Raw genomic sequence first — 20,885 nt, 5'->3', positions numbered from 1 at the left:
TATTGTAAGAGGAGGAAATCACTGCGTTGATTTGATTGCTTAGGAATAGGCGATCATTGAGCCAGATACCTAGACTCTTCGCTTTACTGGTGGGAACAGGAATGGGACCCAACTCGGCTGGCCAGCAAGGCGCAGTCCAGAGAAGGGGGTTGGCCTATTGGTATATAATACTTGTGAAGTCATGACAAATGCCTGGTGGCACAGTGTAATGTATGTGTTCTAATGTGTATTTATGGATAATACAAAGGCTATTTTTATATCACCTTGTGTCGAGTTTCTTTTGTTGTGTGCCTAGTGTGTCGCTGCTGTGTGAGTGTGTTGCGCAAACGCTTTACACATTGCCTCTGGGATAAGCCTGCCAAGCTACCAAGGGGGTGAGCACGGGTTATCTTTAGCGTGTTACTCCCTTGCCCTGACTAGAGTAGTGGGTTCTGCCTGGCTTAGGAGCATACCCTAGCCAACCAGAAACCCCATTTCTAACATGTGGTGTGATTCGGGATCGCGAAAGCAAATACACTGAACAAGTCGCAAGTCACCCCGTGAGTCACACCGCCATACACTACATCACCTTCCCTCTCAACAAGACAAAAATAGGGGGAAAAGCGCAGTAAACATAAAGAACATTATAACATTAAATAATCTTTGTATTTGCTGGGCATCTTAGTTTCACTAGACCTAGTACATGAATTATTCGGTGAACTTAGAATTCCATTGACACGTGGCGTGGACACTATCAGCTTGCTGATGAGACAGTCTCACAAGGTTTCTCACGTTCCACCACCCTTTGTCTTCCAACATAACTGAACCCTTGCTAACTCTTAATACTTTAGGTGGAGAAGAAAACATTGACTCTCCCTTTCTCACCATGACTGTTTTTTTTAATTAACACGTAATAACCAACCTTGGGAACACTATCACACATGTTGTGTCTGCCAGCCTGTGCCATTCTGAACTGTTTCTCTTCCACACGTGGAATGACTTTTTGTTTGATCAACAAACTGACATCAGTATCCTTGATATTATGTAGTTCCTTCAACCACGTAGGAAACAAAGAGAGAGGAATTAACTTCTCTCCCTCTCAACAACGTGAATGGAGTGATACCCGTAGTGCAATGTGGTGTCGCTTTACACTCCAAAACCTCCTGCTTGAGGTATTGTTTCACATCCAACTTGGCCGCTATGGCTATTTGCACACCTTCCTTAATCACCTTGGAGCTCATTATGATGGCGGGCGGACATCAGTCCGCCCGCCATCATAACGGTGATGGAACCGCCCGCCAGACATGCGGCGGTCCCACCAGCTCAATAAGGATGCGCCCGCCATACTGGCGGGCGCACCCTGGCCTTTTCCCATTGCAGATGGTGCTGCTGGCTGCAGCATCCTCCATAATTGTAAAAGAGCATACACAGCATTTCCCTGCACCACGTGGCAGGCCACTCCTCAAGAACCTGATAACTGAATCTGTGTCAGGATGCGATGTGAATTTGAAATAGACCCATTTGCTGAAATAATCTATGCCCTCTGTAAGAAAGCGGTGTCTCGAAGGTAACAGCTCAAAAGGACCTGCAAAATACAACACAATCTTACTCCAAGCTTCTTCAGGCAATGGAACAGGCATTAGGGGTGTCTTATGTCTCTTCCAGTGCTTATCAGACATAAAGCATGTTGGGCAATGCTCAACAAAATTTTCAACTTGTGCCTCCAACGACGGCCCCCACAAATATTGTATAAAAGCTTTGCAAGTGCTTGAAACCCCTGAATGACCATCTTGAGCTTCCTTGATAAGGGAGGATCTGAGAGAAGAGGGTGAGACACAACGCTCTCCTCTCACTAACACACCTTCAACCATTGCCAGTTCATCAGCCACTTGTATAAAAGGATGCAATGAAGATTCCACACTTCTTGCTTTGGGCCAACCCTTTTTCAAAAAATCAGCCACAGTGACCAAGACAGATTCCAATATAGAGGCCTTCAGCCATTCTTCATGTGAGACAGAAGCAGATTTAGAAACAACCTCGTCCACTAATGCAACAACACACTCCTCATGACTCATGTCCTCTTTAGAATCATCCTGAATGGGCAGTCTTGACAGACAGTCTGCTCTTACATTTTTGTATTTTAAGGCATTCATGGCAAACGAAGTGCCCTCCATCACCGAGACTCAAAAGAGTGAGCTGTTGATCTTTCCACAAGTATCTGGTGAGCTTGTGGGAAAACTAATTCAGGAAACCAAATTGGGATCACCATTAGATCCTTGCCCCCCAGCAATCTTGAAAAATATAGCTGGGGAGGTAAGCCCAATTTTAACAAATATTTTTAATATGTTTTTATCTGGGACTTTCCCAGCAGTTTGGAAAGATGCAGCCATTCTTCCATTATTAAAAAAAGCTAATCTATATATTTCTATAACCAGCAACTATCGCCCTATTGCCAGGCTCCCTTTCCCCGCAAAAATAGTCAAGAAAATAATGAATACCCAACTCACTCAGTTCATTCAAGATAATGATCTACTCGACCCATCTCAGTTTGGATTTCGTCCAGGGTATAGTCTTGAGACAGCTCTTATCAAGGCCACCGAGGAGATCAGAGCAGTGATGGATAAGGGCGGCGCCGCTGTTCTGATTCTCCTCGATCTGTCAGCGGCCTTTGATACTGTGCACCATGATACCTTGCTTCAACGCCTCGATTATATAGGGGTCAAGAATCATGCACTTGCTTTAATATCGTCGTTCTTGAAGAACAGAAAGCAGACAGTGTCCCTTGATCAGTATCAGGCAACCCCCTAAGTTTTGCCGTGCGGGGTTCCCCAGGGCTTGTCATTAAGTCCCTCCCTGTTTAAATTCTAAGTTTCAGAACTTGCACTGTTAATACAGCAGTTTGGTTTTAAATTCACATTGTATGCCGACGATACTCAGATTGTTGTCGCAGCATATAAAAATGCAGTTTCAACACTGTATAAGAGAAATTAGCCTCTGGATGGGAAGACACTGTCTAAAGCTAAACTCGGATAAAACCGAAGTGGTGACCTTGTGTTATCTGCAACCGAATTGGGACAGACTGTGGTGGCCGGCCGAACTTGGACAAACTCCTGATCCTGTGGAGAAGGCTAAAAATCTTGGAGTTTTGATAGATAAAAAACTTACCTACGCCACAGTCGCAGCATCATTCTATCTGCTTAAGAAACTTAAGAAGGTTATGCCTTACATCCCCTATGAGCTTAGGAAAACAGTTGTAACAACTTTGGTGTTGTGAAAGTTGGATTACTGCAACAGCTTATACCTCGCTTTACAGAAACAACATCTGAGGAAACTTCAGATGGTGCAGAATGCTGCAGCCAGGCTCCTACTGAATATAAGCAAGTACCAATCAATCAAGGAAAAGATCCTGAAGCTCCACTGGTTGCCTGTGGTGCAACGTATCAAGTTTAAGGTGCTCTGCCTGGCCTATAAAGCCTTGAATGGGTCAGGACAGGTGCCTTTGAAACACCTCTTCTCTTGTTATCACCCACGCAGACAGTTAAGGTCTACAAATGCTAGACTAATGCTGGTACCAAGGATCCGAACTGCGAGTTGGGGAGGTCGGAGTACTGCTTACTGTGCAGCCAAATTATGGAATACTCTTCCTGTTGACATGAGAGAGGCCAACTCTCTCTTTTCTTTTAGAAAAAAACTGAAAACTTGGCTGTTTTTAAATTAATCCTTCCTCTTCATTCCCTCAGGGCTTCCATTCCAGTTCAGCGCCAAAACACCCAAGGGTATTCACTCACTTTATACATTTTATTAACATTAACATTAACAACGTGAAATTGTGTTCTTGTAATTAAGATAATAACTTTACCAAGCGAGAAGAGGCCTTTCCAGTGCCATTCCTATTCCCATTCATTAAATGTAACAAAGGTCTGTGATCAGTGAACATGGTGAAATGCTGTCCCCATAAAAACAGTTAAAACTTTTCCACAGCCCATGAACAAGCTAATGCCTCACGCTCTATGGTGCTGTAACGTGACTCTGCATTGGATAGGGAGTGCGAGGCACAGGCATCTGTACGCTCTTTGCCATGATTGCTGTGTGATAGAACCGCACCCAGACCAATCTGACTGGCATCCACAGTAAGGATGCACTCCATATCAGATTGAAAAGGAGAAAGTGCAGGCACTGAAATCATTAACTTTTTCACTGCTTCAAAGGTAACCTGTGTGTCAGCATTCCAAATAAACTTCACACCTTTCTTTAACAACTCCCTTAATGGCTGCACTACGAAAGAATACCCATCCACAAATCTTGAATAATATTCACTCAAACCCATGAATGAGCGAAGCGAATCCTTATCTCTGGGAATGGGAACAACTTGAAAAGCTTTGATCAGTGAAAGGTTTGGTGAAATTCCATTTGCACTCACAGAATGATCCAGATAATCAAACTCTTGTACATTAAACTGTCATTTGTCCAACCTCAACTTAGTGAATTTACCAAGGACCTGGGTCACTACAGAATCATGCTTAGCCATGGTTTTGGCAAAGATAAGAACATCATCCTGGTAGACCTGCATGCCAGTGATGCCCTCCAGAATGGTGTCCATCAATCTCTGAAAAACACTGGGGGCAGACGCCAGTCCGAAAGGAAGTCTGGTAAACCTGTAGGCCCCAAAAGGTGTAACAAATATGTTGAATATTTGAGAGTCAGGATGAAGAGGAATTTGAGGACACGCAGACTTTAAATCCAGCAAGGAAAAGTGCTACACTTCACAAATGTTGGCCAACAACACCTGTATTTTAGGTAAAATGTGACTCTCAATGACAATGCATTTATTAAGGCTGCGGAAGTCTGCACATAATCTAATACTCTTATATTTCTTGCGCACAATAACTATGGGACTGACCCATTCAGATGCTTCTGCCTTAACAATCACACCTTCAGGTGAAATTTTATCAAGCAAAGACTTGAGCTCATCTCTAATGTTCAATGGAATGGGCAAACGTTGTGAGTAACAGGAGTAGAGGTTTTCTTCAACACAATATTATGGAAATAGTTTTTCACACAACCTAAAGAGTCAGAAAATACTGCAGGAAATTTCTTTTTCCATATTGACATACTAGAGTCCTCAATAGAGTTGGGGCAATGGGAAAATTATGAACCTTGACTGGAGGATCACCACCAGGAAGTAAATAAATACCCAATTTGGCGAGATCCTTCCACCCAACAATGGCTTTACCCTTCTTTGCAACATAAATCTTAGTTTTTAAGGTCCTACCTAAACAAGTAATGAGTTCATAGAAAAATTCCACCATATCAATTTCCTGTTCCCCATAGGCTTTGGGACGTACATCAAGCGATGCAGATGTGCCCCATCACCCCAGTTAGATTAGAATAACACATCAGAGATAATGGTTATAGGAGCACCAGAGCCACACATCATGGTCAGAGTGAGGATCTCAGCTATAGTTACCTGACAAATGGGATCCTTAATGTATTAATCTGAAACCTGCAACACAGCAAGACTAAGTAATACATTGGAAAGAACAAGAGTCTCAGTGTCCAAAAATGTTTCCACGCTATTAACTTAAGTCTGATTTTTTTTCCATCCTACATACAGTATGGAAATGACCCACTTTTTTGCATTTAACAGCTTGTTTCCCAACAGCTGGACAATGAGGTGAATTACCTATATGAGGTCCTGCCCCACAACTAAAACACAAGGTCACAGTTTTGTTAATGTACTTAGTAACTTTGCCTTTGGGTTTTACAACTTTGACATCCACCTCATTATCAACAACATGCACTGGAGTAGAATCAACCATTTCCTAAGCCATAACTTTAGAAGACTCAATGGAGCGTTTTATGCCTTTGGCAACAGTCAAAGCTTCACTAAGTGATGGTTCTCTGAAATATAGCAACTTCACCTGTATCTTCTTGGATGAACAGACATACACGAACTGGTCACGAAATTAAATATCCAATGAAGAGCCAAAGTTGCAATTAGTAGCCAGGTGTCTCAAAATGGATAAATAATCCTCCATGGACTCATCACAGGTTTGCCTTTTTTTCACAAAATTAAAGTGTTCTAGTAAAATGCTTGGCTCATCACTGAATTTCTGTTGAAGGCGAACTTTTGCTTCCAGAAAAAACATCCCATTCATCTTCCTCATCAGTGGGTGCTGGAATTCTGGTCAAATTGTCAAATACTTGTTGGCCTTCATGACCCAAAAAGCTAAAGAGAATAGCTGCTTTACGTTTGGGAACATACTTAGCACCAACAGCAGTTAAATAATTCACAAAAGCTCTGATCCAAAGCATCCACTTCACAGGAGGTTTTCCAGGGCGCTCAAAGAACAAAGCTAACTGTGCCAAAGAATTGGGCGTAGAATTAGTATCTGCCATAATTATTTGTGAAGATAAAATTTGTAAATTAAATCAGAATACTCACAAGGTGTGCCTGTCACCATTATAGACAGGCAAGACTCTCCCGTTTGATCACAGGTCAGTTGAATCCTCAAAAATAGGTAATAGATGCACTCTGTGGATTCAGAAAATGACCACTTGAGGTGAGTATGCTGCTCAAGATAATGTCATGAACATCCAGAGGTAAGAGACACTTTCTTGCGAAGCACAGGAATCCGCACAATAAAATATGCTGTGAAGAAACCTTTAACTTGTAGAGACAAAACCACAATAGCCTGAACAACCTTTGCCTGTAGAAATGAGGTGTGAACCTCCAGCTTGTCTTGATCCAGCAACAGCAGCTTGAAGAAAGGACGTGAAAACCTCCTACGTGCCTTAATCCAGTGAGATCAAGTATGTGTAGCACTTTGCCAAAGAAGAGTGCTACTGAAGAAGATGTGTGGGCTCCCCAAAGCGTGTTTTTGATCCTTAATCGTTGCCAAAATGTGGTAGGGTAATCCTGTCAGAAAGGTACCACCACAGGAATGATGAAGAAAGGAAGTCAGCAGATAAATAAATCCAGAAAGTATTTATTTTAAGATCAAAGTAATAAGGAGCCCACAGCAGTAGGTCTGAGAAGCACAACAGTCAGGCAGAAATTGACATAACTGTCCTGGGCACTTGTATAAATAAAGCACAGTTAACTTTGAAGGAAACATGCATCCGCACGCAGACAACGGCATCTGCATGCTGATGCAAATTTCAAAGGAAAATAGAATACCGACAACAATGCCATTCTGGTGCATGCGGAATGCTGGATGCGTGAGTGGTGGGAAACATGGAACACCACTCACGCGCATACACTGGCTGTGTACGAGAAGATTTACAAAAAAGAAATGGGAACTTGTTAAGTAGAGCCGAATCCAATTTAAGTAGGAAACAGGATTTATTGCAGATTAACAGCAACACAAAAGGACATCCAGCGTTACGCAACCCAGCTTCCAACTGCCAACAGAACCACACGGCACGGACCCAGAGCTCTAGAACATCAACAGAGTAGAGCCGAGGTCTGTGCCAATAATAAATATACAATAACAGGATACTTACCAACACAACACATCTTCCCCCCTTAAATAAAAAAAAAAACACAAAAAAACCAACAAACAAAAATAAAAAAAATATGAGTACAACTTATTTAGAATCAAAGTTATAAAGTCCGATAACCATGCAGGTTTTTTACGCAAACGTTTAGAGTCAATACAATTCTCATTTTCTTAAATAATATCAGAATTGATAGAATTAGAAGGTACATCAGCTATGTCATGATGTTCAACATTGATATTACAGTCATTACTATTGTTGTTAACCTCAACAAAATTATCATCTACAACATCAGCAAAATCACAATTTTTTTACTAGTAATATGTTCTTCTTTGTAAAATGTCCTGTTACCTTGAAGTACAGCAATCTTGTTTAAATTCCAAACTTTCCCATTAGAAAGTCTGACAGCATTCTTCAAGACTTCTTTTACAACAAAAGGGCCCATAAATTGACTTTCACCTTTGGGTACTTTCCATGGTTTCTTAACTTTTACAAACATTGCCACTTGTACAATAGGATCAGATTTAGAACCTCTTCTTAAATCAAATGTGTGTTTGTTCACAATATGAGTTCTCTCCATTCTTTTCTTAACTTTATCAAAATCCATCTGACATTTGGAAGAAGAAATTAACCAAGACGGATGATTTTCGTTTTTGGTAATCTGCCCCTCATAATTTCAAAAGGAGCACAATCAGTCATTTCATTTGGAGTAGTTCTATACTGCCACACAATCTTCATTACCTGAATCTCCCATTTTCCATCGTCAACACCAAACATTTGTATTGCACCCTTCAAAACCCTGTTGAATCTCTCTATAATTACATTTCCAGTCAAAGTATACAAAGTAGTGGTACAATGTACAACACCAGTCTTCTGAAAGTATTCTTTAGCCTTATTGGATAAAAATTGTACCCCTTTATCAGTAATTACACGAATAGGCAACCCTTCCTCAGTGAAAACCTCATCTAGAAAAAGTAAAACAGTGTCAGTATTGACCCTATCAACAACTTTTATGACAGGCCACTTTGAAAATAAATCAATGGCAGCAACAATGTACTTGCTCAACGGACCAATGGGACCCATAATGTCCATGGCAATAGATTCCCAAGGACCATTAGGGACAAAATGACCTTTCATATTGGGTTTCAAAGTCTTCAAAGTTGTATCAGAATTAGCACAATTAAAACAGTCCCTGATAATGAGCTCAAACAAATATCCAAACATGGCCACCAGAATCAATCAATCAACCAATCAATACACTTGTAAAGCCCGCTACTCACCCGTGAGGGTCTCAAGGTGCTGAAGGGAGGGGGGTGCCTGCTATTGTTTGAATAACCAGGTCTTGAGGTGTCTCCTGAAGGTGAGATGGTCCTGGGTCAGTAGTGGGTGTGTGGGGAGGGAGTTCCATGTCTTGGCTGCTAGGTAGGAGAACGATCTTCCTCCGGTGGTGGTTCTGCGAATCCGTGGGACGCTGGGGAGGGCGAGGCTGGTGGAGCGGAGCTCACGGGTGAGAGTGTAGAACGAGAGGCGGCTGCTGAGGTATTCGGGGTCCATGTTGTGGAGTGCCTTGTGTGCGTGGGTGAGCAGCCCGAACGTGATACTCTTGCTGACGGGGAGCCAGTGCAGGTTCCCCAGGTGGGCGGATATGTGGCTGTGGTGAAGGATGTCAAGGATGAGTCGTGCAGAGGCGTTCTGTATGCGTTGTAGGCGTTTCTGAAGTTTGGCTGTGGGTCCTGCGTACAGGGCATTTCCGTAGTCCAGTCGGCTGGTGGCGAAGGCTTGGGTGACCGTCTTTCTGGTTTCGGTGGGGATCCACCGGAAGATCTTTCGGAGCATGCGCAGGGTGTTGAAGCATGAGGATGAGACTGCGTTGACTTGCTTGGTCATCGTGAGGGAGCAGTCCAGGATGAATCCCAGGTTTCGTGCGTGGTCTGTGGGTGTCGGTGCGGTGCCCAGCGTAGTGGGCTACCAGGAGTCGTCCCAGGCGGATGGGGATTGTCCGAGGATGAGGACCTCCGTCTTGTCCGAGTTGAACTTCAGACGGCTGTGCTTCATCCATTCTGCGACATCTTTCATTCCGTCCTGGAAGTTGACTTTGGCGGTGGGAGGGTCTTTGGTGAGGGAGAGTATCAGTTGGGTGTCGTCGGTGTAGGAGATGATGTTGATGTTGTGTTTGCGTGCGATGGTGGCGAGGGGGCTCATGTAGATATTGAAGAGAGTTGGGCTGAGTGTGGAGCCCTGGGGTACACCGCAGATGATTTTGGTGGCCTCGAATCGGAAGGGAGGGAGGCGGACTCTCAGGGTTCTGTCGGAGAGGAACGATGTGATCCAGTCCAGGGCTTTTCCTTGGATCTCAGTGTTGTAGAGGCGGGTTATTAGGGTACAGTGGCAGACTGTGTCAAATGCTGCTGAGAGGTCCAGGAGGATGAGAGCAGCTGTCTCTCCGTTGTCCATCAGGGTCCCGATGTCATCGGTGGCTGCGATGAGGGCGGTCTCAGTGCTGTGGTTGGCTCGAAATCCGGACTGGGATGGGTCAAGCGAGTTGTTTTCTTCGAGGAATGCAGTCAGCTGTTTGATGACGGTCTTCTCAATGACTTTAGCCGGGAAGGGGAGAAGAGAGATGGGGCGGAAGTTCCTGAGGTCTTTGGGGTCCGCTGTTGGTTTCTTCAGAAGGGCGTTGATTTCTGCGTGTTTCCCGCTTCCCGGGAAGGTGGCTGACGTGAAGGAGCTGTTAATGACGTTTCGGAGGTGGGGTGCGATGATGGCGTCGGCTTTGTTGAAGATATGGTGAGGGCATGCATCGGAGGGGGAGCTGGAGTGGATGGTGTTCATGACGCGGGGGTGTCTTCAGTGCTGATGGTGGCCCATGCGTTGTGGATGGTGGTGGGGGTCGTTGGTTTGGTGGCTGGAGGTGGAGTCTGGGGTCCGAAACTGTCGTGTATATCTGCGATCTTGCGGTGAAAGAATGTGGCGAGGGAGTTGCAGAGGTCTTGCGACGGTGTGATGTCGTTGTTGCTGGCACTGGGGTTGGAGAGCTCTTTGACGATGCTGAAGAGTTCCTTGCTGTTGTGGGTGTTGTTGTCCTGACGCTCTTTGAACGATGTCCTTTTGGTGGTGCGGATCATCTGGTGGTATTCACGGGTGGCGCTCTTGAGGGTTGTCATGTTTTCTGATGTCCGTTTGTGGCGCCAGGCTTTTTTGAGGGTTCGGCATGATTTCTTTGTGATTTTGAGGGCGTCTGTGAACCATGCGTTTTTTCTGTTGCTAGTCTTGCCTGGGGGTTTCTTCAGAGGGGCGAGGTCATCGGCGCAGTTGGTGATCCATTGTGCGAGATTGTGTGCTGCGTCGTTGGTATCGGGGGTGTCGACAGGTGGGTTCTGGCTCAGTGATGTGGTCAGTTGGTCTGCGGTGACTTTGTTCCAGCATCTGCGGGGGATCTGTAGCGTCTGGTGGTGGGAGGTGGTCTTCTTGAAGGTGAAGTGGATGCAGCTGTGGTCAGTCCAGTGTAGTCTGGTGGAGTGGCTGAAGGAGACGTGGTTGCTGGCGGAGAAGATGGGGTCGAGCGTGTTGCCGGCGAGGTGGGTGGGTGTGTCCACCAGTTGCTTGAGTCCGAGGTTGGCGAGGTTGTCGAGCAGGGTGGTGGTGTTGTTGTCGTTGTTTTTCTCCAGGTGGAAGTTCAGGTCCCCTAGGAGGATGTACTCTGGTGAGGCTAGTGCGTGCGGGCTGATGAAGTCGGCGATGGTTTCGCTGAATTGTGTCCGTGGGCCCGGGGGTCTGTAGATGAGTGTTCCTCTGAGGGTGGTCTGGGGGTCGGTGTGGATCTGGAAGTATAGGTGTTCGGCGGCGGTTAGTGCGTCTTCGGCGTAGGTCGTGACGCTGATGGAGTTCTTTGACTGACTGTTTAGTCCTGATAATACCATTGTGACTCTCATAACCATGTTTCACCACAATGTCTCTCATACCTGAAGGAGGAACTGCCTTACCACCTCTCCAAATTATGCCATCAGAAAAAGACAACTCATTTCTCACTTCCCAAAAACTTCTCAATTCAGAAGTAAGATTTTTCTTATTGGGCCAGCCTTCAAATATATATTTCTGAACAACTTGTAAAAATGTGTCTTTTGAAAACTCAACATTCCAATATTATTTTTGATAGGTAACACACCATCATCATGCACAGGGGCAATATGAAACTCATAATACCTATACATTAGTACGGTATTGAGATGCAAGCCCTGCAACCCGATTTGGGACAATCCTTTGTCCCTAGAAGACCCCTCACTCACCAACCTGGTGACATGCTTCATCTACTCACTTCACATAGGCTAGCCCTCACACAATACCATCTAGCTTCACGACGACAAAACCGAGAAGACCTCCGGCAAAGAGCCCCCTCTGGAGGCCCGTTGGGCATTGCAGCGCCGTCCCAACGAGGAGCTGCCCTATGATGAAGCATGACACCTCTCGCGGTGTGTGAGGGCCCTTGCTCTTTATTGGAGCTATCTCTAGACGCACCTACCCACGCCCGTCATCACTGACATGCTCACTCTCTTCCCCCTTCCCTTAGGAACAGCATACCCTTTGTTTCCAAAGCTTCCCGGGCTACACAAAGACAGTTTTTGAGCTTATTGCAGCCGCCTCCAAGTACTTCACAGGTCTTTAAAATACCATTTACGTGTTAACGAGGCTGGGGTAAATGGAAAGTCCGAGGGGAGAGAATGTGGTGCTGGAAACCAGGGTTCGAGCCTCTGGGTTGCGTCCACATCCTGTGATTCTGGGCAAATCACTTAATCTCCCGAAGCCTGAATGTGTAATGTAAATACGGTGCTCATGTAAAGCGCTCCAATACCTTCGGGTTGAGTTTGTGCTATATAAATATGCACAAAAGAAAGGGCAATGTATATAAAACCAGATAGATTTATTGAAGCTTAGTTACAAGGTAAGTTCATTAGAAGACAATAGATTGATGGAAATGTAAGCCCACCAGGAGCAGCCTCCCTGCCGCTCAGCCTGCATCCACCAACTGACACTCCACACACAAGCCAGCACTCAAGCTTTCCCGGAGGTCATCGGATATTCTAACAGTCATCCTGGCTGAGCAGCAGGTAAGACACAGGTAGAAGTCAATTATAACAGAGGCTTTGTTGTTTTTTCACCCCTTCATCTCCACTCTGCCTATGGCTGGAAAAATTATTCCCTCCCGAAATTTGTATTAGACCACCCCCCGGAAATATGGCTCTAGTTGCGCCTCTGTATATGAGCACGTCATGTTATGGATCTCTTCCCCACCTTCGTGTGTTTTTTAGTAGAACTATTCTTCGCTCTATACCTCTCATGGAAATAGTCTCCCACGTAGGTGCTCCCGGTGTACTCCATTTCGTTTCAGGCTCATTACTAAACTTGCCCCGTTCAACTAAACGACGCTCTGTGCAACCATGGGAACGGGCTATAACCAATCAACTAAAAGGTCCAATCGGATGCTTCACCTTCCTCCATAAAGGGCGTGGTCTCTCAGTACACTGATTTCTATGACCACTTTCGCCGGACACGGTACTAAATTAGGGCCAACCCCGATTTCTCAAGCTATAGAAAGTGGGCGAAACTCAGTGTAGTGGGATACCAATAATACACCAGATGAAAGACAGTTACATTACATGAGTGCGAGATTCATGTTCAACACTCAGTTTACCCAATTCTAACACACAGCCCAAATACCAAGGCATGCATATGCCTTTGGCGCCGCACTATATTTGAGTATAATCAAGGAGTGCTAGATGTTCGGATTTCATGATAATTATAGCAAGAAAGAAACAAATAACCCAACAAAATAATATACATGTAGGCGGTTTTAAAATATTCATGGATAGTTCAAATTAATACTTTAAAAAATATAATTTGGCTTCACAACTAATAACGTTATTCAAAGTTGATAAACGTACTCCATTCTAATATGGCCGCTAAATTAGCTAACGCTGGTACTATGTCACAGTTCGTTGGTCCTTTTATTGTTTTAGTTGCATTTCTTCATTTCACTCCCATGGCGTGAAGCCTACTGTGTAGTCCTTCTTCTTTTTCAACCGTGTGGCTGACTTTAGATGCTGAAAGAAGAACCTGTGGTACGCATGCGCTATCGCGTTTTGACCTCTGCGGCCTGCCTAGTATCTCTGCAGAAGGGGACTTGAAGGAGAGCTTGGTCCTTTGGAACTTCAGAGGCCGTGCTGAAAACCAACGGGCGGCGGGGTTCGCATATTCCCGCCGCCATGCCCGGAACCATAGAAGTGCCTACTTTGGAGGAGCTGCGTGTGAATGAGGTAAGGGACGTATGGCCCTCAATGAATGGCTTGTTGTAATGATGGTGTTGTTAATTGACACAAGACATATTCCTATCGAATGGAAAAGACTGCTATACAGCTGCTACGTTGTATGTAAGCATACGTGCGTCTCTTCATTTTCTGTTGTGTGCTCGTATTGACGTTTTTGACCCATGTGTGAAACTTTGAGTGAGATAGCTGCAGTATTGTTGTGCACTGCTGAGATCGTCATTTATCTTAGTTGTCAAACAGTACAATGAAAAGTATTGGAATGCAAGAGATCGGTTAAACTGCTCGCACCTGGCATAGGACAACACTTGTTGTGAACTATACCAAGAATTTACATTAGGCTAGAGCCCTCCCACTGCATTCATTGGACGTCTTTGTTGTCCCTCGTTTGCTTACTTCTTATTTGATGGATTTTCTTCGTCCCATGGTTACCCTTCCTAGAGCATGGGTACTCACAAACATATTCACAAGGGCCACAAAATTTGGTCTCTGATGCGACCGAGGGCCGCATCAATGCTAGCAGGGTGGCGAACTCGGGGCGGGGGGTACTTTTGGTGTAAGATGTCTTTGTAAATGAAGGTGTTTCTAAAGTTATATGGTGCAGGACAAAGTGAAATAATGCTATCATATCGTTTGATAGATTAATAAAGGATAGTTTATTCAGATGAGGTTAAAGCAGTATCTATCTACAAGCCTGGGTCTCAACTGTCTTCCCTGGAATCTGGAACCCAGCAGTGTTCCCGATTCCAGGTATGACACAGCGATACCACACATTCCCCTTCGTAATAAATAATGAAGAAACATTTTAAACAGAAATTGAAAGAACATGAATTGGTACACAAAGTATAATTTGATTATAGAATTTGAAAACAAAAGTATCAATGACGAGAAGTTACATACTGCGATGAACAAATCAAATTATTTATAAAGATGATAATCTTTAAACCACACTGGAGTAAGACCTTTCCTCTGTGTTCGCTGCATAGTATTAGAGTCAGGAGTACAGGAGAACTTATTTTCAGGAACACTGTGCATAGATGTAGGATCAGAGAACTTCCTCCAATTACAGGCACTGTTAGAAGACCTTGAGTTGGATGACATGTTAGTCTGAGGCTGTACCCTTAGGCCACAACCACTTGGGGATTTTTACCACTTTGGACATATTCCATACATTGCCATCTGAAAGTTCAACAACCTGTCGGCCAACGCGCTTGACTAATAAAGGATCCGAATATCGTGACTCCCCAGACCTGACTAGTCTGGACTTCTTAACACGCACCCAATCATTGACACTGAACAATAAAGAATTGGCATGTGAGGAACAATCCCTGTCAATGGACTTTTTCGAATCAAGCATTCTCATCCAAGGTTGACTCATGTTGGATACACTCCTCCTCCCCCTCATCTTCTCAAAAGGTGAGAGATCACCCATGCTTCTTGGCGTGTTTCTGTAGCACCACAGAATTTCACTAATGGTTTGTTTACAATCATTACCATTGCGTAAGGCTAATTGGAGACCCTCTTTAAATACTCTGATCCACCTCTCTACAATACCATTACTGTTGGGATAATAAACTGACACACGTTTGTGTCTTATGCCGTGACGCACCAAAAATTCTTTCATCTCCTGAGAGACAAATTGTACACCATTGTCTGTCGTGATAGATTCAGGGAAACTCTCTCTTTCGAATATTTCATTTAAAAACCTGATCACTACACCAGAAGTTATGCTAGAAACCATTTTTACCTCAGGCCATTGAGATAATTGATCAACTAAGATAATCGCATACATCATGCTCTTGTTGAATGACATGGGACCAGCAATGTCTAAGGATACACTTTCCCAAACCCGTGAAGGTCTAGAAACGGGAAGGCGTTCATACGCGACATGCTTTTGAGACTTATCACTTAAGCAGCAATCTACACAGTCTCTGACGTATCTTTCTATACTCTTATCCATCCCTGGCCACCAGAACTCAGTCCTGATCCTCCTTTTCATGGATGTCATACCCGGGTGACCCTCATGAGCCATCTCCAAAATCTTAGACTGCAATTCGCCAGGAACCACCAGTTGTAGACCTCTAAACAGTAACCCCTCAACAACAGATAATTCTTGAGCAACATGAACGAACGGTTGAATTCCATCAGACAACAAGTCTTTGCGTGGCCACTGAGTTTTCACAAAACTACATATTTCATTAAAAACAGGGTCACTTTTAAATGCCAATTTCCATGTATCCTCCTGGATACAACCCTTGGATATCTCACAAATTGACACTACGTTATCATCATCATTGTCCACTTCCACTACATTGTCATCAGGTACGGGCAATCTTGATAAGCAATCTGCTAACACATTCCTAATGCCAGGAATATACTCAACTTTAAAATGAAAATCTTGAAGTTTGTATTGCCATCTGGCAATTCTTGATGTCGCTTTTCCACAACCTTTGGTGGTAAACAAATCTACTAGAGGACGATGGTCAGACCAGAGTTTAAAAACAGTACCGTATACATACTTGCGGAAATATTCTATGCCCCACCAGCAAGCAAGAGCTTCCTTTTCCAATGTAGAATATTTGCATTCAGCATCCCTCAGTGGCCTTGAAGCAAACCCAATTGTTACCATTTGACCCTTTTGACGCTGCATTAAAACTGCTCCTATTCCCACATTGCTAGTATCTGTAATAATGAATGAACCATGAGCAGTATTAAACGTTGCTAGAGCAGGTGCAGATGCAATGTTTTGTTTCAACAACTCGAATTCTTTTTTACAACTTTCATCCCAAAGAAAATGAACATTTTTTTTTCATCAAATTTCTCATATTTACAGTTTTGTCAGAGAACAAGGGAATAAACTTGGAGTAATATTCGGCAAGCCCCAAGAAAGACCTAAGCTGATCTTTATTCATAGGGTCAGGAGCAGATTCGATAGCTTTGATTAAATTTAATTTTGGGGAAATGCCATCTTTACTAATAGTATGTCCCAAATAGTCAACAGAAGACACCCCAAATTTACACTTTTCTTTTGTGAGGGTGAGACCGCTGTCTTGCAGCACATCTAATACCTTATACAGAACTATAGAATGGTCAGTCGGATTGGATGAAAAGATCAAAATGTCATCTTGAAAGTATAAGACATCATTAAAATCCTTAAAAAGATTATGCATCACCCTTTGAAAGACAGAAGATGCCGATATAAGACCAAAGGGCATTCTCTTATACCTGAAAGCACCTTCTGATGTGATGAAAGACGTCAAATGCTTACTGCCCTTGTGTAATGCAATTTGATGGTAAGCATTTGACAGAGCCAGCGTGGTAAAAATGGATGCCCCTTTTAATTTCGTAAACATTTCATTTATGTTAGGCAATGGATGTCTGTCCACCCATACGTTCTCGTTTAGGTCTCTTAAATCTACACAAAGTCTAACTTTGCCGTTAGGCTTATGAGCGACAACGACAGGGGATAACCAAATCGAAGATTCTATTTCTTCAATGACGTCTAAGTCACACAATCTCTTGAGTTCAGACTTTACAGCTTCTCTTAAATGTAAAGGCACATTCCTGACTTTGTGAACTTTTGGTTCAGCGTCGTCCCTAAGAATGATTTTGTGTTCAAAATGTTTTAAAAGGCCTAACTCAGATGCGGAAAATACAGGACATTTTTTTTCACACTCATGGCCAAGATCAAACTCTACATTCATAACCAGGTCTGAATAGCCTAGCACTTGATCAGGGTGGTTGGGATCCAATTTTATCATTAAGTCCCTTTGCTGCGGCCACCGCAATAAACATGAACCATCCTTTGCTACATAAACCTTAGAATTAATGGTTTTCCCTTTAAAACTTAAGATGTGGTGAAAAAACCAAGAATTTCAATGGGTTTTTTCCCATACCCAAGTAGTTTTATGTCAGGAGGAGATAATTTTAAGCCCGGAAATTCTCTCATACATTCCTCACCTATGAGAGTACGTTTTGCACCTGAGTCTGCCATGACACTGATATTCTTCCCCCCAAAATCCACAGTACAGTATGGAGAATCCTTATCACACTCATTAATTTCATATACAGCAAAAAGAAATTCTTCTTCTAAATTATCATCATCTATTTCATTGACCTGTTCATTTGAACTTTTCCTCTGCATAAAATTTTTACTATTACATTTGTTCTTATTTTTACACATTTTACTGAAATGACCTTTCAACCTGCAATATCTGCAAAATTGTCCAATTGCTGGACACTTCCTGTCATTCGCTAGGTGATCTGGACTTCCACACTTGAAGCATGCATATTCTCTCTTCTCTTGGAAAGGTTGATTTTTTACTTCTAAAAGAATTCCTCTCTTCAGGATTAGATTTCCTAATAACGTTCACTTCGGTTGATCTCTTTTCTGCAAGTACTTTTACGCCCAGGTTCATGCTTTCAAAACGATGAGCGATATCTAACGCTTTGTCTAAAGATAGATCCTCCGTGTCCAAAAGTTTTCCTTGAAGTTTGACATCAGCAATTTTGTGGACCATCTGATCTCGCAACATTTGATCATGAAAGGTAGAATAATTGCATTTAGATGCTAAAATCCTCAAGTCATTTATAAATGAGTCAACAGATTCACCTGGTAATTGACCTCTACTCAAAAATTTATGACGTGCCACTACTACGTTGACTTTCTTTATATACTGTTTATCCAATTGTTTGACGGCTTCTTCGAAAACATCTATAACTTGTTCGGTAGATGTTACGTTACGTGAATCAATTGGCAAATGACTGAGGACATGTCTTCCTTCAGCGCCCAAACAGTGTTTCAGAATTGCTAGTTTCCTTTTGTCGGTGTAGTCTTCACCACCAATTGCTTCTATGTAAGCATAAAATCCCTCTTTCCATCTTTTCCACTCTAGAACAGGTTCACCGGGACACGGTAGGAAAGGTAGAGGAGCAGAGAATTTGTTTAAATTAAAAGTACTGAATTTAGAAGCAAATATATTAAATGTTGAAAGCAAAGAAGAATGAGAAAAAAAAAAACACTTTTTTTTTTTTTTTTACACTATATTCCACATGTCATCAATGTTATTGTGATAAAATGTTTTTTCTGTGGTTTATCAAGGATATCCAGGTTATATTCGTCATGAATTACCTATTACGAAGTTCCCTTCGCGCAATTGCACATCCACAATGCTTTCCAATAGAATATAGCCCAAAAGATGGCCGCCGTGCTTCAAACTGCGTGATATTACGCCGTGACGCGCATGCGCGCCAGCTGACTCCGCTTCACGCGCTGACGGGCTCTCGCGCTCTGGCGCAGCAATCACAGAAAATGCCCAATTTAGTTCAAATTCAATTCTTCACTCACAGAAGACCGGACATCAGCGGGATTTTCTCCAATGCGCTCCAGCTTCAGTCTCCAGCACGGTGCCGTCTTCTTTCTCAGGAACAACAACAGGACGACTCGTGATCCTCCTTATGCAACGCACCTCTAACGTCGCAGGTAGGGACTCCAGGCTTTGGTAACTCGTTCTTCTTCCCAACGTCGCCAGTGAAATAATGCTATCATATCGTTTGATAGATTAATAAAGGATAGTTTATTCAGATGAGGTTAAAGCAGTATCTATCTACAAGCCTGGGTCTCAACTGTCTTCCCTGGAATCTGGAACCCAGCAGTGTTCCCGATTCCAGGTATGACACAGCGATACCACAAAAACCTAGTTAGTTCCTTTCTTTAACTTCAATTAACCTTTAAATAAAGGATTGCCTGTATATTCAACAGCTAATTTGGGATAGTGTGAGTTGAGTGAACAGCAGCCCAGTGCTGCTGTTGATCACGGGCAAAAAGAACAAATTTTTTTGGCAGAGTTTTATATAGCGCAAACTTTACCCGAATCGGGTATCGGAGCGCTTTATATAGCACCAGTTACGTTATATGAGGACACACATTCATTTTTGTTAGGCACAGGGAGATTAAGTGACTTGCCAAGAATCACAGTATGTTCAGCGTAGCGTCATTGCAGAGACTCAAACCCAGTTCCCCAGTTTTGAGGTGGACCGCCCTAGCCGTTAGGCCAACTCCTCTCCCCAAATTGATGGACAGAATGCAGAACAATGTCATACATTTACCCCAGTACAGATCTCCGGGCCTAAATCAAGGGGCTCCATGTAAAGATCAGGATAGCCGAATGCGGCCCCCGGACGAAATTTGAGTATCACTGCTAGAGTATAACCCCTTTATCATATCTTGATTAGGCACTCCATGAGAGTGCAGGTGTTTAGTAACTTGCTCCCACGTGTGTTTCCTCTTTTATCAAATACCGCTTCTGGTGTGTCCTCTTTACTCCTCCAATTCACACCCCAGCCACGGACTCTGTGTTGCTCTATCCTTTGTGTGCAGCTTTCCACATCCTCCCCACCTGGAATCTATCATAGCTCGTTTTAGGGCCCAAAAATGATGCAACTTTCATCAGTGGCTGCTTCATTGCTTTCTTTTTGTTTCCAGTGCAACTCTTCTACTCTAAAACCCTTGCTTGCTAAAATAATATGTGAGATTCTATGTAACAAAATACTATTCTCTAGACTTCAACACAGTATAATAACCCACCCTTAAATGCATCTCGCAAGTATTAGTCAGACCTACTACCTCTTAACTTTTTCTGACAAACATATCAGACCTATGGCATCTGACATAACTTTTCCCAATGACTAGGTCAAACCTTTTGCCTTTATCAATTGCTTGTCTCCATGTGCAACTGAGGCCCCCTGTATTGCACATAAGCTGGCATGCATCAAACACACACTCATAAAATTACAAATATTTGTAAAAAATGCCGTTGGCAAACACTACACAACCCCTCAAAAAGAGACTAACAAGCATTAGAACCTTTGTAAGTCTTCCACTCCAAGTGTTTGAGGGGATACCAACCCCATTGCCTGCCTTGCAAATTCTATTAGATTCCATGTAACAAAATGTGTCTCGAGCCTTCATCCCCATATAATTGCGATCTACTCTTGAATATCTATTGGATTAAACACACTTTTAACATTACATTGTTCAGACTTTCTGCCTTTATCACTTTTCAGAATAAGCATATGAGACATATC

The 20,885-nt window shown here is 43.2% G+C and overlaps 2 protein-coding genes across 5 annotated transcripts in view; one reads left to right on the top strand and one right to left on the bottom strand.

Annotated features, from left to right (window-relative positions):
- Window positions 1-12,988, bottom strand: part of MORN5 (MORN repeat containing 5) — a 132,596-nt gene extending 119,608 nt beyond the window's left edge. For 2 of the 4 annotated variants that reach the window (XM_078640838.1, XM_078640841.1), the window contains exon 1: window positions 12,809-12,894. Coding sequence is in view for 1 of the 4 variants with exons in the window: in XM_078640837.1 (XP_078496963.1) it covers window positions 12,809-12,855 (47 nt within the window). In the remaining 3 variants the exon portion in view is untranslated. Of the gene's footprint in view, window positions 1-12,808 lie in introns of all 4 variants that reach the window. The other 2 variants (XM_078640837.1, XM_078640839.1) reach the window with 2 other exon arrangements.
- Window positions 12,989-13,605: 617 nt separating this feature from the next.
- NDUFA8 (NADH:ubiquinone oxidoreductase subunit A8) overlaps window positions 13,606-20,885 on the top strand; it is a 40,789-nt gene continuing 33,509 nt past the window's right edge. The window contains exon 1 of the mRNA XM_078641971.1: window positions 13,606-13,790. Within this exon, the coding sequence (XP_078498097.1) occupies window positions 13,740-13,790 (51 nt within the window). The 5' untranslated portion in view covers window positions 13,606-13,739. The remainder of the gene's footprint in view (window positions 13,791-20,885) is intronic.

This window comes from Lissotriton helveticus, chromosome 5_1, assembly GCF_964261635.1.
Source record: "Lissotriton helveticus chromosome 5_1, aLisHel1.1, whole genome shotgun sequence".
In the NCBI taxonomy this organism is placed as follows: domain Eukaryota; kingdom Metazoa; phylum Chordata; class Amphibia; order Caudata; family Salamandridae; genus Lissotriton; species Lissotriton helveticus.
The sequence above is the reverse complement of the archived record's forward strand: the minus strand, read 5'-3'. Positions and strand labels throughout refer to the sequence as shown.